General features: G+C 40.3%; 1 protein-coding gene across 3 annotated transcripts; it reads left to right on the forward strand.

Annotated features, from left to right (window-relative positions):
• Positions 1–183: 183 nt before the first annotated feature.
• Positions 184–9,870, forward strand: LOC6739248 (synaptotagmin-5). Of its 3 annotated transcripts, none has more exons than XM_039293494.2 (7): positions 184–316; positions 394–580; positions 6,495–6,702; positions 7,050–7,446; positions 7,508–7,742; positions 7,802–8,299; positions 8,511–9,870. In XM_039293494.2, the coding sequence occupies exons 3-7, from the start codon at positions 6,515–6,517 to the stop codon at positions 8,681–8,683; spliced, it is 1,491 nt and encodes a 496-aa protein (XP_039149428.1). In that variant the 5' UTR covers positions 184–316; positions 394–580; positions 6,495–6,514; the 3' UTR covers positions 8,684–9,870. The 3 variants fall into 3 exon arrangements, with proteins under 3 accessions (XP_039149428.1, XP_039149430.1, XP_039149427.1); XM_039293496.2 differs by having other exon boundaries at positions 193–329; XM_039293493.2 differs by having other exon boundaries at positions 199–580.
• Positions 9,871–14,660: the final 4,790 nt, after the last annotated feature.

Raw genomic sequence — 14,660 nt, forward strand, 5'->3', positions numbered from 1 at the left:
ATAAGGTATGGAAATAAATTTTATTTCGAAAGACACTTTTTTTAAGTTAGGGATTTTACCGGACATTTCCGTTAGGGACTCGAAGTTTCCCGTTTGCATTTGTGTGGTGTTTCCATCAGCCCATCCGTGTGTTTGGGTGCGAAAGTGTGAGTGTGATGGAACATGACATCGGGTAACTGCGTGTAATTTTTGGTGAACAACAACACAGTCGAGTTTCAGCAACGCTCTGGCCAAGTTGTTGAGGCGCGTGAAACAAGAAAAAAGCGAAAATTCAACCGCTTCCAGTTATCTCTTTACTTGGCTAAATTTATTTGAAGTAATTGACCAATGTGCGCAGGGGATTATTGAGTTAAAAATTAATAAAAGCACGCTAATAAGGAAATTGCTTCGCAGACTCGTTAACAACACGCACAATATGCATGCCTCTGTGTAGAGAAAATTGCGCATACGCCACGTTGGACCGTCAAAAGGATTTCGTAAACATATTGTTGCGGTAAATTGCATGCAGCAATTTCAATACTAAAATTGTTTGCACAGCTTTTGTTCGGCTTTGTGTCACCGATTTGCAAATATTCAAGCGGTAAGTGCTGACACAGCTGTTTGATCCATGTGAACTCAATTTGCATACAAATTCGCTGTTATAATCTGCGAAAATAGTTAAGTCACGTTTCGAAAACAAGCCATTCAATATTTAATGGATTTCATTTGCTTTGAAGTCGACTGAAATCTTCATTGAACAATGGTTTCGTCGTGCGAATGTAATACGAACTTGTTGAACCAGTAAATTGATTTTCTAGACCAAAAAGAAAGTCTAAGCTGGCAAACTTTTATTGTTAAAGTTTAGCCAATGTATTTTCCTTTGTAAATCGCCTTGTGAAAAGTTCGGTTCTGAAGAAATACTTTGAGTGAAATAGTTGAATAACGAAACATAAATTGAGGGGAGTTTGCGATCTTTTGGAATTCTCACAGGAATTGCAATACAAAACTATAGTCATTTTCTAAAAGTTTATATACTCAATACGTTCGCTTAGGATTGTAAAATGTAAAATTTAAATTAATGTTTGCAGTACTTTCACTTTATTAAAATCAGTCCCGTTTTAAATTTTAGCAGAACCTTCAATACGATAAGCTCATAAGAGCATGGCATAAGTAATATGATATCAGAAAATACTTCACATCCTTTGATCCCAATCAGATTTGAAGGAAATTGTTTGCTTTGGAAAATGAGCTTACCTCTCGAGCATTCACCGCGGCAGAAATGATTGCTGATTGAAACGATTGCATTGCGTATACGCCACGTGGAACACGTTGTGCATTCGGCGTGATAAAACCTTTCAAAGCAATGGTATTTTAATGTAATTAGTTCACAGCGTTTGTAAAACGTACTCCAAACATGTGCGGGATCCTTTTCCCAATTCGCCCTATTCCGTTTGAAAAGACTGTGTGAATTTCGTTTGGAATTTCTCAGCCGGGGGCTGTTTAACCTGGTGGAGAAGCCAGGACACGTTGGCCACGCTGGCAGCCACTCAAGCACAACAACCATGTCCTTGAAACACCCGTGCGTGGCCGTGACCCTCGACCTCCATTCCGTAGCCGAATCGAGCGACCTTCGTCATATATATTCTCTGCCTGGGATATTGCGTGTCAGTCAGTCAACAGGCTGCACTAAAGAAGTGCATTTATTATAGACATCTCTGGGTGCCGTAAGCCCATGAATATTTATCCCGTGTCCGAAGATTAATGCATTTTTAATGCAAAAACGTCGCCAGAAGCCACAGGAAAAATTGACGAGGCCATAAAGAAGCTCACAGCCAGCCATGTTTGTTAACTTGTTGAGTTATTGGCAGCTCTTTAGCCTGTGACCCACCACCATTGGCTCCTTTATGTAGCCACATTGGCAGCCGTGCGGGCTTCCCTTTGTTCCGAACACAAGTATTAATATCACACTTATTATTTCCGTAGCCCACGCCACGATGTGTTTCTTCTTTTATTTTTCTTTTTTTTTTTGCCATCCCAAGAGCGCATGTAAACATTTTTCGTTGTTTACTTCTTGGGCATTTTCAGCGTTTTAATGAGCGTTTTATTGTTTATTTTTATGCTACCGCCCTTAGACTGGAGGCGCATAACTTTGGGTCACTTTATTAAATTGCTGTTTATCTTGTTGCTTTCGCCAGTTTCTCTCTTATATTTTTATTTTCAATATTTTCTGTGTCCCGCCGGTCGGATCCCATGGTTTAATGGCCTGTGGCGAATTGACATATGGTTGTTGATTTTAATGGGATCTTTTATTCCACTTTTATCGCATATAGAGGGCTTTGGCGCGTTTTCAAATGAGAGTGAAAGGATTGGCAGGATTCTACTGCTGAATGACTTACACATGCTATCTGTAGTGGATCTTTGACTTTTAAAATGTCATGTGGTAGTAGAGCAACCTTTTTTGCTTATATACTTATTGAATGTGCAATCAACAACATATTTTTAGGAAACGCTAACATTTCCTTTTTTCGTGCTGAGACTCTCGGCTTAAATATCCCTTTTAAATATATATTATAAGAACTCGGTTAGTTTTAGAAATCGAGGCAGACTAATCATTATTTTCTCTAATCGAAACTTTGCAAAAGGTTTTAGTATCAAGTTATTTTCTCTTCTCAAGAAGTTTATTAATCATTTTATGGCATCGTCCGGGTTTCTTGGCAATTCTCAGCTGCTTATAGTACATCCCTTTTATCCCCGCCATAAGCTATAAATATTCATTGATGGCTAATTAGCAGGGACGACGATGGGGTCAGCCTCCAATTGCCCTGTTGATCCCATTGACATTGAGGACCACAACTGGCGATGCCATTGGTGGCAGATAATCAACTCGAATAACAAAAACAGACACGTTAAGGGGGCAAAACGAAGATGATAATGATGTTGCCGATGTGGACAAACTAGCGCCTCGAATGTGTCATTATGGCGCGTATTACAAATTGCTGATGCCTGATTATTGACGGGCAGGACCTCCGGATCCTGGAGGACATTGTGGCCCTCGTTCCGTGTATATTAGTTTAGCTTGTGCTGCTTGTTTATGCAAACCGAAGGTTTTTCATCTGTTGCTCCAGGGACCGTGTATAAACTGCACTGGATGTTTTGAAACCAAATGAAACTTCCACGCAGGTGAGGAAGGACACGAGCTAATGGCTTCCAGGTCTGCCGGAGCCTTCATAAGCTTGCTTATGCAACTGGGCAGAGTTTATAAAACACAAACAGACAAAATCAATAAGAGAAAGTGAAAGTTGCTAAAAAATAACATTGCAAAAAACTAGATAGCTTAACTAAAATATATAGATAACTTTCATTTATGTTAACAGGCATTATTATGCATACAATACACTAGCTAATGGCGGCTTATATTTTTCTTTTTATTTTTTAAGTTGAAAATTGTCCAAATTAGTTGCAGTTCCTTTTCCACGACAGATTGCCTGTTGTCATATTTTTTCTGAGTGCAATTGTTTGCAATTGCCATTGTTTTATCCTGGTCTCCTTTGTCTAGTGCAATCCAGGACAGCAGCAACACGCGCATTCTCGTGGATTCGATGTCGTAATGTAATTACTGTTGCCAGGGACAGGTGTGCAACCAGTACCCGGCCAATGTTTCAATGCTCTACGACAGGATAAGCCAAACAATGGCTACGGAAGGCCGGAAGGATAAAAGGATAGGGGCAAAGTACTTCCGGAAGTCAAAGGAAAATGATAGTTTAATGGAACTTGTTTAGCTTATAAAATGAGATGGTTTGTGCGAGTTAAGCTACTTCCGCTCAATCAAAACATTTTGCCACGTGAACAGGCGTAACATTTTTTAGTGCGAAGTAATAAGACTCGTTCTTTTCTTTATTTTAAAGAGTTTGTTCAACAAAAAATAACTTGAAGAGAGGGACTCATCCCTCGCAAACTCCCCTGGCAACAGAATAATGGGGTGTTTGCCTCGGTGACTACTGCAATTGTCCACATTCTTTGCAAAAGCAGCAGGGCGTGGATTTGGACGGGCAGCTGGGACCATTCCTCGAGCTTTTGAGTCACAAAACACTTCATTAGACTAATGAGCATAATTTGCTATAATTGCGCAATTCAAAGGCTCTGCGACCGTTGAAAGGCATCTTAATCTATTAATTTTTTTTTTTAGCGCGAATGATGAAATCGCCAACCAAAGCTGGGTGAAATCACGGGAATGAGCTGGCCCACACACCCACCGTTTTCCCAGGCATTCAATGAACCATTCGGCTGGTTTTATCGATTAGATAAACTTAATTTTAGTCGCTCGGTCCACACATTAGGGGACTTGGAGGGACGCGTTTCTGCCCTTGACTTTGCTGCGACGCAAACAAAATCGCAGGCGGAAGTAGTGTGGTCTTATCTAGGGGTTCCAGCGAAAAGTGAAAATGTGCACGATAATGCCGCAAAATGATTTACAAAGCCAACCGAATACCAAACCAGACAGTCGGGCCAAAAGGGGGCCTAAGCGCGGTTTTTGTATTAAAATTTATGACAGGAGCAATAAATCCCTATGCCCACAGGCCCACACACGTGTGAATGATGCATGTGGGCAAATACCAGGCCCAGCAAACCGGGGGCAGATTCTTTAAAATACCCTTTCTGGGCACTTAGCTAACATAAGCTATTTTAAGGGATTTGCGAAATAATTCGCCTATTCAACACACAGCTTTTGAGTTTTCATTTTTCAAAATGAGTTAAAGGACTGACGGTGAGGAGACTTAAGTATTCTTTGACAATTTTTTCATTTCTTAACCTTTTTTATGGAATATCACAGAACCCGTTTTAAGTAAGGGTAGGACATTTTGAGCGAGCTGCGAGTGGCAGGATATGACCTGACATTCACATCCTGACACTCGCGCAGAAGGACACCTCGACTGACTGAATATTCTGACTGATGATGTGTGGGGTGTGGCAGTGCGATCTGCTCAATTTGACATTGATTGGGTTATGTGTGATTTACAAAAGCGAGGAGTCGCCTATGTTGAAAAACGGCAGGTGATATCAGCTGGCTGGCATTTTGCCATATTTCTCGGGGGATTTAGGGGCGATTGACTGGGAAATTGATTTTACTGGATATGTCTGCACAAGGCGCTTAAATGCTACTCCACGAATTTAAGCTAATTTACTGCACTGTCTACTGCCATTCCAGCTTATCTTCGCAACTGTCAAAGTTTAAATTAAAACTAATTTCATAAATTTTCCAAACAGCCACATTAAGGCCGAAACGCACTTGTTTGCACATAAGGGCACATAAATCATTTTCCCCAGATTTTCCAAGAAACTAAGAGATAGAAGGAGGGAATCAGGGAATTGAACCCGCATACACACCTCATGCAATTGCCATAAAAGAAACCGTAGACCCAAAACAAAAGTTAGACGTAAATAAATAATGAGCGAAAAGTAAATTTGCAGAAATTGGCCAGAAAAAGCGTAGAGGTTGGGGAAAAGAAAAGGGTCAGAGGTAGGGAATGAAACGCAGGACTCATCCAAAGGTGGCTTTCAAATATAAATACACTAATTAATTAACAAGTCGGCTATACATTTTTGCTTTTTCAACAGACAACACTTCATCTTGTTGGCAGTTCTCTGCGCCCTTTACATTATTTGTACACAGCAAGTTGTTATAACATCATAAAATACAAATTTTCTTTTAAAATATAGAATACTATTGCACAATTTAAAATTATTATTTTGTATACGAATTTGGCTGAAATTCCTTTAAATATTTATGTTTTTTTCTTTTTAATTCCATTATGATGATTAGGTTACTTTTTGACTTGGGGTCATTTTCATCTCTGCATCTCTACTTTAATGAATTAAAGGAGAAACAGTTTTCTTCCTTTTTACGTCCAATAAACCTTTAGAAAAAGCGCAACTATAAAACTTTTTAGTGCTGAAGGAGGTTTAGCGACGTACATTCTACGTTGGTTTTTTTTATTTTAAGTGTGTGTGTAATTTGGCGGATTTTGTAGGACTTCTTGGGATGAGGGTCACCTGGCAGTTTGCTCGGCTAATTGCGAACTAACCGAGGCCGAGCCACCTTTATGGCAATTTTGTGTGGTTGCGGTCGGAGAAAGACAAAGCACGGCACCTCAATTAGCCTCCTGGTGGATCCTTGAAGCTGGTGGGTAGCTGTGGGCACGTGCCGGTGGTCAGGATTCTGCGGTGCCGATGCCCCACAAGCAGCACCACCTTAAGCCGGTCAATTAATAACCCACAAAGCCAGGGAGCGGAGAAGATGAATGTCGAACGTGGGGCCCCAAGCTTTGATTTATTTATGAGACACACATCCCCAGGTCCTGACTTGCTAATGAATGTTTTATGGCTAGATTGGGTATCATTAGGCAGGTGGAGAGATGACGACGCGGGGTCAGGCCGAGTAATTGACCCACATTACCATCTCATGTGTTTCGGAGTAAGCAGTGACTACATTCATTCACATTACTTCTTCATTCCAGATTCACTCTCAGCCGGAGAAATGGACATTGTCATACGTGAGGAGGACATTTCTTTGGCACAAATTGGCGTCTATGCCTCTGTGTCCTTCCTCGTTGTTTCGGCTGTTGGGGCAGCCCTGTATACCACCTGCTCAAAACGCTATCGCCTGAACTGGTTCGAACAAAATCTCCTGGAGTCCGCCAACGAAAAGGATGAGGATCAGCAGAGGTGGGTGTCCAATGAAATTGATAAGGGAGCTTGCTTAGATGTTTATTGTAAAGGATATACATTTTTAAATCAGAAAAAACTTGAATAATACAAATGTTAAAAAGAGAAAAGGCTAAGACAATTCTTACTCTTAGGGCAAATGTATTTTGGCTCAACCTAAATTTAAGAGTATAGCACTTTCTTTCTTTCTTTTATTTTATTTTTCTCTGAACCCAAAGGAATACTTTAATTTGGAAAAAAATCGTACGGCAAACCTACTTAAAAGCTGTTCCAGCTTCAGTTCGAGTTGTAGGCGCACCCTTGGTGGTACTTACCTTTAAAAAATTGTTTTCGTTTCGCCCAAACAGGGAGGCTTTGGTTGCCGGCGCCGTGGGCTACAATGTGGACAACGTGAACGAGGTACCGCGTGGGAAATACAGCAGCGGAAATGCCGGTAACCTCAGCCCCACCTCTCTGAAAAGCGAGGACAATGACCCGGCCTTTTGGGTGCCGGCTTCAGTCACCTCCACGGCAGCCATCCAGCAACAAGTGTCCAATACCACCGAGGAGTCGGCACCGCCCACACCAACATCACCCACCGGGAGCCTGAAGTCAAACACCTTGTCCTACTGTTCCACCACCTCCGTGCCAATCGCGAGATCTGATAAGCATGTGGTACTGGCCATGCATCCGAGCCGTCCAAGAGTTTCCTCCATGAACGCCAAGCTGGATCACACCAAAATCGACATGACCTTGTATAGGAGTGTGAGTGAAGAGGGCTTTCTCATTTTAAAATCATGTGTTTTATGTTTCTATTATTTGTTAGCATTCCCAGCCGAAGACCCTCAATCCAGTTTCACTCAACGAAGTTCGGGGTAATTTGCATGTGAGCCTCGGCTACGATCCAGTTGGTGGATTGCTAAATGTTCGACTCCTGGAGGCTCAGAATCTGCAACCGCGGCAATTTAGTGGAACTGCTGACCCATATGCTAAAGTCCGCTTGCTGCCGGATAAAAAGAACTTTTGGCAGACGCGTATACACAAGAGGACCCTCAATCCAGGTGAATACTTTTAAATATTTGTATTGGAATTTTACGTTAATATCCAAGCCCCTTCGCAGTTTTCGACGAGCAGTTTGTTTTTGAGGTAACAGCCGGAGTAATTGACAAGCGTACTGTGGAAATTTTACTGTACGACTTTGACGCTTATTCCCGGCACGTTTGCATCGGAGGAAGTAAGCTACATTTGGCCAACTTAGATCTCAGCGAGCAGTTGAAATTGTGGACTCCTCTAAGTTCTGCCTCGGCCCAAGATATGAAAGTGGATCTGGGCGATATAATGGTGTCCTTGGCCTATTTGCCATCAGCGGAGCGTTTGATGGTCGTTCTCATCAAGGCACGAAATCTGCGGATTGTCGACGATGCCCGGAACTCCTCGGATCCTTATGTGAAGGTAACGCTCCTCGGTCCCGGTGGCAAAAAGATAAAGAAACGCAAGACGGGCGTTCAAAGAGGCACCCTGAACCCAGTCTACAATGAGGCACTTGCTTTCGATGTGGCCAAGGAGACTTTAAAAAACTGTGTACTAGAATTCACCGTGGTCCACGATGGCCTATTGGGTAAGCAGAAAAAATATTTTTACAATGATTTCGTTATAGAATGATGGTATTATATATCATATTATATTATAATACTTTTAAAAGGTTTTTGAAATCAGTTTTCAGTTTCTTAAATTCAAACTTCAAACTAATTTCAAACTGCCGTACCTCTTTTGTATTCCTTGATATTTTTAAACAAAAATGTATTAATAAATTAAAATTTTGTTTATAGGATCAAGTGAAATATTAGGACGCACTCTCATTGGAAACTCCCCCGAAGTACGCACCGAGGAGAAAATATTTTTTGAAGAAGTTTTTCGCGCCAAAAATGCTACGGCTCAATGGGTTCCACTGCAAGAACCGGCAAACAATTTGGCCACAGTAGCCAAAAGTTCAAAGAACTAGAGTTCTGTATTTTTGTAAAGGTATTTTTCCAGTATTTCCACAGATGCCATCCTAGTTTCCAAGGATGTGTGTGTACTGGGTTCCTGGCGATAAAAAATACCGAAATATCCGTTTGCCTTGTGTCTCAAAGGAGACATCGATGGTGGCTGTCTTGGATGCGTGTAGAAATGTGAATGAAGTGAATTTCCAAACCTATTTTGTGTTAGCACTAACATGTTAATAACATTAAAAGATTCTGTAATGCGAAAGAATCACTTCTTAAAAAAAATAATTTATATATATTAATCTGTATATAAATACATAATATCTATATATTACGCTTTAACGATCGGAAGATAACATATTTAAAACTTCGTCAAGTTTTCTCCGATCGAGCTTTTGCAATTAACTCTTTAAAATTGAAAATATAATTTTTACACGACATTTGCTTTCGTACATCAAGAATAAGACGAATGAACCAAATACCGACGGTGGAAATTGGGAAACCGTTTTTAAATTAATTAAAGCATTATGAAAATTGTAATGGTCCTTTGTTTATATTCGCGTAAGCTACTCCTATTATTGTGAATATACCGACACAAGTATATCATATAAATAATGTATAACAAGAAACTGGCGACTTATTAATCAAAAAATTTAATGAAATAAGGGAACTTGCAGGGATACGTAATAAGAAGGATATAGAGTCGAAACAGAGTGTCACAATAAATCAATAACAGTGTCAAACGAGGTCAAATATAACTCAATGAATGTGCTTTGTACGGTATCAATTATAAAAGGAAAATATATATTTAATAAACATTTTATGTGTCGGAAATGTCAAGATGTACCTAAAATATAAATTATTACCGTGAGCAAATTACTGAAACAATATAGAACGAAAGTAATGAATTTTAAAATATTTTTTTTTTTTATTTTAAGTTACGAAATGGTTTCAGGGCACAGAGGGCACAAAAGTAATAGAATTATAGTTTTATTTCTCGCATTATACAAATTTGTTGAGATTATATATGCACAGCAGGTATAAATATTTGTAGTGAAACAAATGGATTCTTATATGCATTAAAATTAATGTAGTGATTACAGTAACTTTTGTCTATATAGTATATTTAGCTTAAACGCACTATGTATTTCATAATCGCAAAATACCTATACTTATCCATGTGAAATAAAGTTCTTAGATCTTAGAAAATAAATTTGTTTTTCTTTGCTATTGAACCCCAGATTTGTGCTACATTCAGTGCACGTTAAGGTTAATTATCAAACTTTCCCCTGACCAACCGTAAATTAATTTCAGGCATCAACTTCAAACGCTGGAGGTTTCCATTTCTGTGGAACGAAACCAAAGAAATCCTTTCCCACATTTTCCCTTTTTCGTGGACATTGAGCCTTAAATTTTTTGGTGGGCGAAGCGAACTTGTTGGCCAAGTTGGCGTGCAAAAAAGAAAAGTTTCCGGCAAACCCGTTAACTAATTTTCTAAAATTGACTGATAAATCCGCCGGGAGCTACGACGGGCAACGCTACATTGGCTGTTAAAGCAGCCATGCAGGACATGCCCGAGGTCCTGCGAACTGTTGCGGCTCCCGTTTGTGTCTGTTTAAGTTCACCGTAAATTTCCTTTTCAATCAAAATGTGCTTTCATTCAATTTGGAAGGTAGTGGCGGGCATAAGTAGCCCTAGCCACGTCGACGGGGGTGTGCAAAACCCAAGGAAAAGCTTCAAAAGCATCTTTGAGCGGGTGCCAGAAATCGGTGGCGTCGACATGGTTTGGTGCATATAAAGAAATATTTGAGGACTTCTAAATTATTATTAATATTTTAAGATATATTTTAACATGACGCACCTAGATCTATAAATGCAAATTGAGAATTTGACATTTTAGTTTTAAAACTGACTAGTTTAATACTTGTTTTAGCACAAATTTGTAAACTGTTTGCAATATTTTTGACAGTGATATTCTAAGTTCTGCGAAACGACACCGTGCATATTCGTCTGGGTTTCCAACAAAGTCCACAACTACATAACGAAGGAAACCCGAAAGCGATTCAAACCCAAACTGACCGATAGTCGATTCAAAATGGACGCAAAGATAAAAGCGGTAAACAGGGCAAGGATAGATAAATTATTTGCTTGCCATTTCCCTATGTGTTCATGCTTTTCAAAGTTACAATTTCATCCTCCCACTTTCCAGTTTTTCATAAAGTTTCTTCAATCGGTTACAATGCTCTTTTAAGTTGTGGCCAAGGTTGATAGTTAAATAAAGGGCTTAAATAGACTGTTAAAAATTAAGCTAATAGAAAAGAATTTGAAAATATTTAATTGAAATGGAGCTATGATACCTTATACTTTTAAAATATCTCAAATTATAAAGGATTTAAAAATTGTTCCCCACATTGCTTTCAATTCGACTGCAGTTTTAAAATATTTTTACAGTTGCGCTGTAATTTTTTCAAGTTTTTGCCTTTGCAACCTTTGTTTTATATGTGAATCAATGTCGGAGGATCGAATGCTGTTCTCATAAAGCATTCGCTTTACACTGCATTTCAGATTATGTACATATCTGACTTATTGATGGACTCTGTCTGCCAAATTGTCGCTGCTTGTGAAATTTTTCACTCTATTCGCTTGCAATCGCAATCGGATTTCTTTCGAGCAGCAGCTATCAATTTTTCACCGATAATGCTTCGCATCAAAGTCAGTTGGCAATAAACTGGAAATGCGACTAACGAGTAAATTCCATTTTTAATTTCGTCGCACTCTTTGTCTATCTCAACGCCATTTGGTCTCTGCATCATTTCGCTTTTATTTGCTACTGCATTTCCCCTCTCCACAGCCATGAGTCCTCGGTTCTGGCCAGTTTCAAAAGCTTGTCAGCGGAAAACGTAAACTAACGACAATTTCGTTTTCTTATTTACACAATCAATTTCGTGCTTTTGTGATCCACGGGCGAGGGCAGGCCGGAGTGAAGAAGAACAACCACAGCGAGTCCTGCTGCAAGATCTCCTTGCACATCCTTCTTGCCGAGCGACATTGCGTGTGAATGTGAATACACATCCGCTATATCTCTGGACTTTCCTCTGCAATACTCTTACAAACGGGGTGTTCTGACTACTGCATAGATAATAATTCTGAATTTCGAAAACTTCTACACAGTATAAGTACACCTTATGCTAGTACTACATATCAATATAACTATAAACGAGTTTTTTCTTAGCTTAAAAATTTTATTATTAAATGCATTTATACAACTCAAATTAAATCCTATATTTTACCAGTTCTGATCTTTCGAGGGTATCTCATCCGTCGCAATACAATGCCTAAAGAGCATCCAAAACTGCTTCCCATTGATCAGGAATTCCCTTTTTGTTTTCTGGACTCGGCACTCCCGTTGTATCCTTAAGTTCCATTGCCGTCTAGCTTTAGATTCGGCAGTGGCTATGGCAATGGCGTGGCACTAGCTACAACTAGCTACTGTTGCTTTGCTTTTGCTGCTGCCGTTTGTGCCGCGAGGGAAATTGTCGTCAAAGTGGAAAAAATGTCACATTGTTGTTCTAGCCGTCATGGAGATGAGGGTGGGCAATGGGTGGTTTGGGTGTTTTGGAGCCAGTCCCAGACTTGCCACACGTTGCATGTGTGTTGCAGTGGCAGTAATAGTTCTAGTTTCGTTTTGCTTTCCTTTCGATGGTCCCTTCTTCCGCTTATCCACCTCCTTCCTTTCCTCTCCTCTCCTTTATTTTCATTTTTTTTGTTATCCTCCTTTTGATGTTGACCGCATTCGTTGGATCGTTTCGCTGGCTGAGTTCGCTTTTTGGGGGTCTGCCTTTATTGTTTATGCAACTGTCAGCAGTTTTCGCTTCTCGTTCGACCCAAGTTTTTCCAATCTCCTACTCAGCCCCGCCCCCTGGCAGATTTCCCTCGCTATAAACGTGTGTGTGGTGTGTTGGTGTGTGTAGGTGTTTGCTTTGTATCTCTGTGCGACTTCCATATTTGTTGTCATTTCGAATTGTTTCAATGACTTTTGACAGCGAGCAGATTAGCTCGGCGACGCCTCCGCCGAATTTTCCACCAATGGACAACCCGTTTTTCAATTGTCGGGGGAAATCAGAGGTGTATATTAGGATCATTCTCCAATGCAATGGAAAAAAAGCTCAATGAATTGAGATTTAACGGATTTCTTGGGATCACCTTATATAAGTTTTCCTTGCTCTTAGATTGATTGAAATGGATAGCTATTTGATAGGTTGTTCTATAAACGAGCAACCGTAAAACTTATTTGAGACACTAAGAACATGAATTTATATCCTGTGTATGCTTAAATCTGTCATTTAATGCGTGAAAATATTTCGAATACTAAGCTCCCTATGCAATAAACTCAGCCTCCTTATAGCACGAGCGTATTTATATTTTCAGCTACCATTTCGAGCACCAATTTGCCGCAAAACCAAAGGGGGAACATCCTGGTAACCGTTGCGAAATAAACCAATTATAAAAAAGCCATTTCGCATGTCAACAGTGTGCACGCAAGCTTAAACTAAAAAGCCCCGATACGAAATTAAATTAATTATTTTCAGCTAAGCAATGTCACATGCGGTGGCTCGATGCGGCCCATCAATAAACAAAATTTATGGAAACCGCCGACACGGTAGCCAAGTGGTATTGGGTACAGCAAAAAGATGAACAAAGCCAATTAAAGATGGACCCAGCCCCATTAAATGGGGTCCAAAACAATGTCCCTGGCGAGCCCGGCGAAAGCCGAACCGAAATTTCAGCCACCCAATCAGCATATTTAAATTGTGTTGTGTTTGGTGATTGAAATGCATGAAGTACGACAACGTAAATAGGACAACGCACCACCAGTTAGAAGGACAACACACACACACACACACACACACGTCGAACTGTTCGAAGGACACATTGGCAAACATGAATTTTTACCATGTCGGTGACTCTGCGGCTGCGGGTTTCACCCGAGAGCTCCTTGCCTCCTGCCTCCTTTACGGATTCTCCGTTTTCCATCTCCCGATGGCGACAACATCCATACTTTAATGGCCAACAGCGCTCTCAAATCGGTTGCCATTCCACTGCACAGCGGCAAACACAGGATATCTGTTTTAAATATTGCACATATATGCAAATCAACTAAAATATTTTTTAGTTTTTAGCTATTTTCATCTAACTTAACTATCAAGCATTCAATCTAATCGAAGGCCATGAAAACTGTCATGAAGGTGGACTTTGTTTTGCAAGAGCAAGTCAAATAAATGTGTAATATTCCTACTAAATCAACAGTAAATGCCAATTTAAATAACGCACCTTGAGGGTTAGCTTTACATTTCTCTCAGTGTATCTATACCCATTCCGATTCCGATTCCCATTGCCATTGCCGTTCCGATTTCGATTCCGATTCGTCGTCGTCAGAGATCGATGCTGGTCAGCAGTTTCGTTTTGATTGTGCGATTTTCTACTTTGCTGTGCATTTTTCCTTTCATTCATGCTGTTTTCCTCCATTTTTCCGCTTTTTTCCCACCGCTATTTCCGGATGTGCATTTCTTTTTATCCTGTGTTGCATTTCCAGCGGTCAGCCGCTGTAGAACTCTAATTGCTCGGCAGTGGCCAACACATGCGAAGGTGGCCTATCCATTTTTTAGATGCGCTCAAATCGCTGGAATATTGTTTTTCGCTCTTTTTTTTCTGCTCGCGACTCTGACGAGCCACTGGGACACTGCGGTAAAAATAAGTCCCTGCAGAAAGTCGGCGTGGGGCACTTAAAGCCATCCATTCTTAATTGGAATTTAGGCGAAAAACCGTAAATATTATTGTCGTGGGCCCGGAAGGAAATCTGGCTATTATAGAAGGGCCGCACGTTTTCAATTCGGACGCCAGGCTGCACTGTTCGAGTGCAGATATTGGAGCATCGAGTGGTTTATGGCAGGCATCGTGCGGATACAACAGAGTCGAAAATTGCCCCTGGCAGGA

This window comes from Drosophila simulans, chromosome 2L (genome assembly GCF_016746395.2).
Source record: "Drosophila simulans strain w501 chromosome 2L, Prin_Dsim_3.1, whole genome shotgun sequence".
Taxonomy (NCBI): Eukaryota; Metazoa; Arthropoda; class Insecta; order Diptera; family Drosophilidae; genus Drosophila; species Drosophila simulans.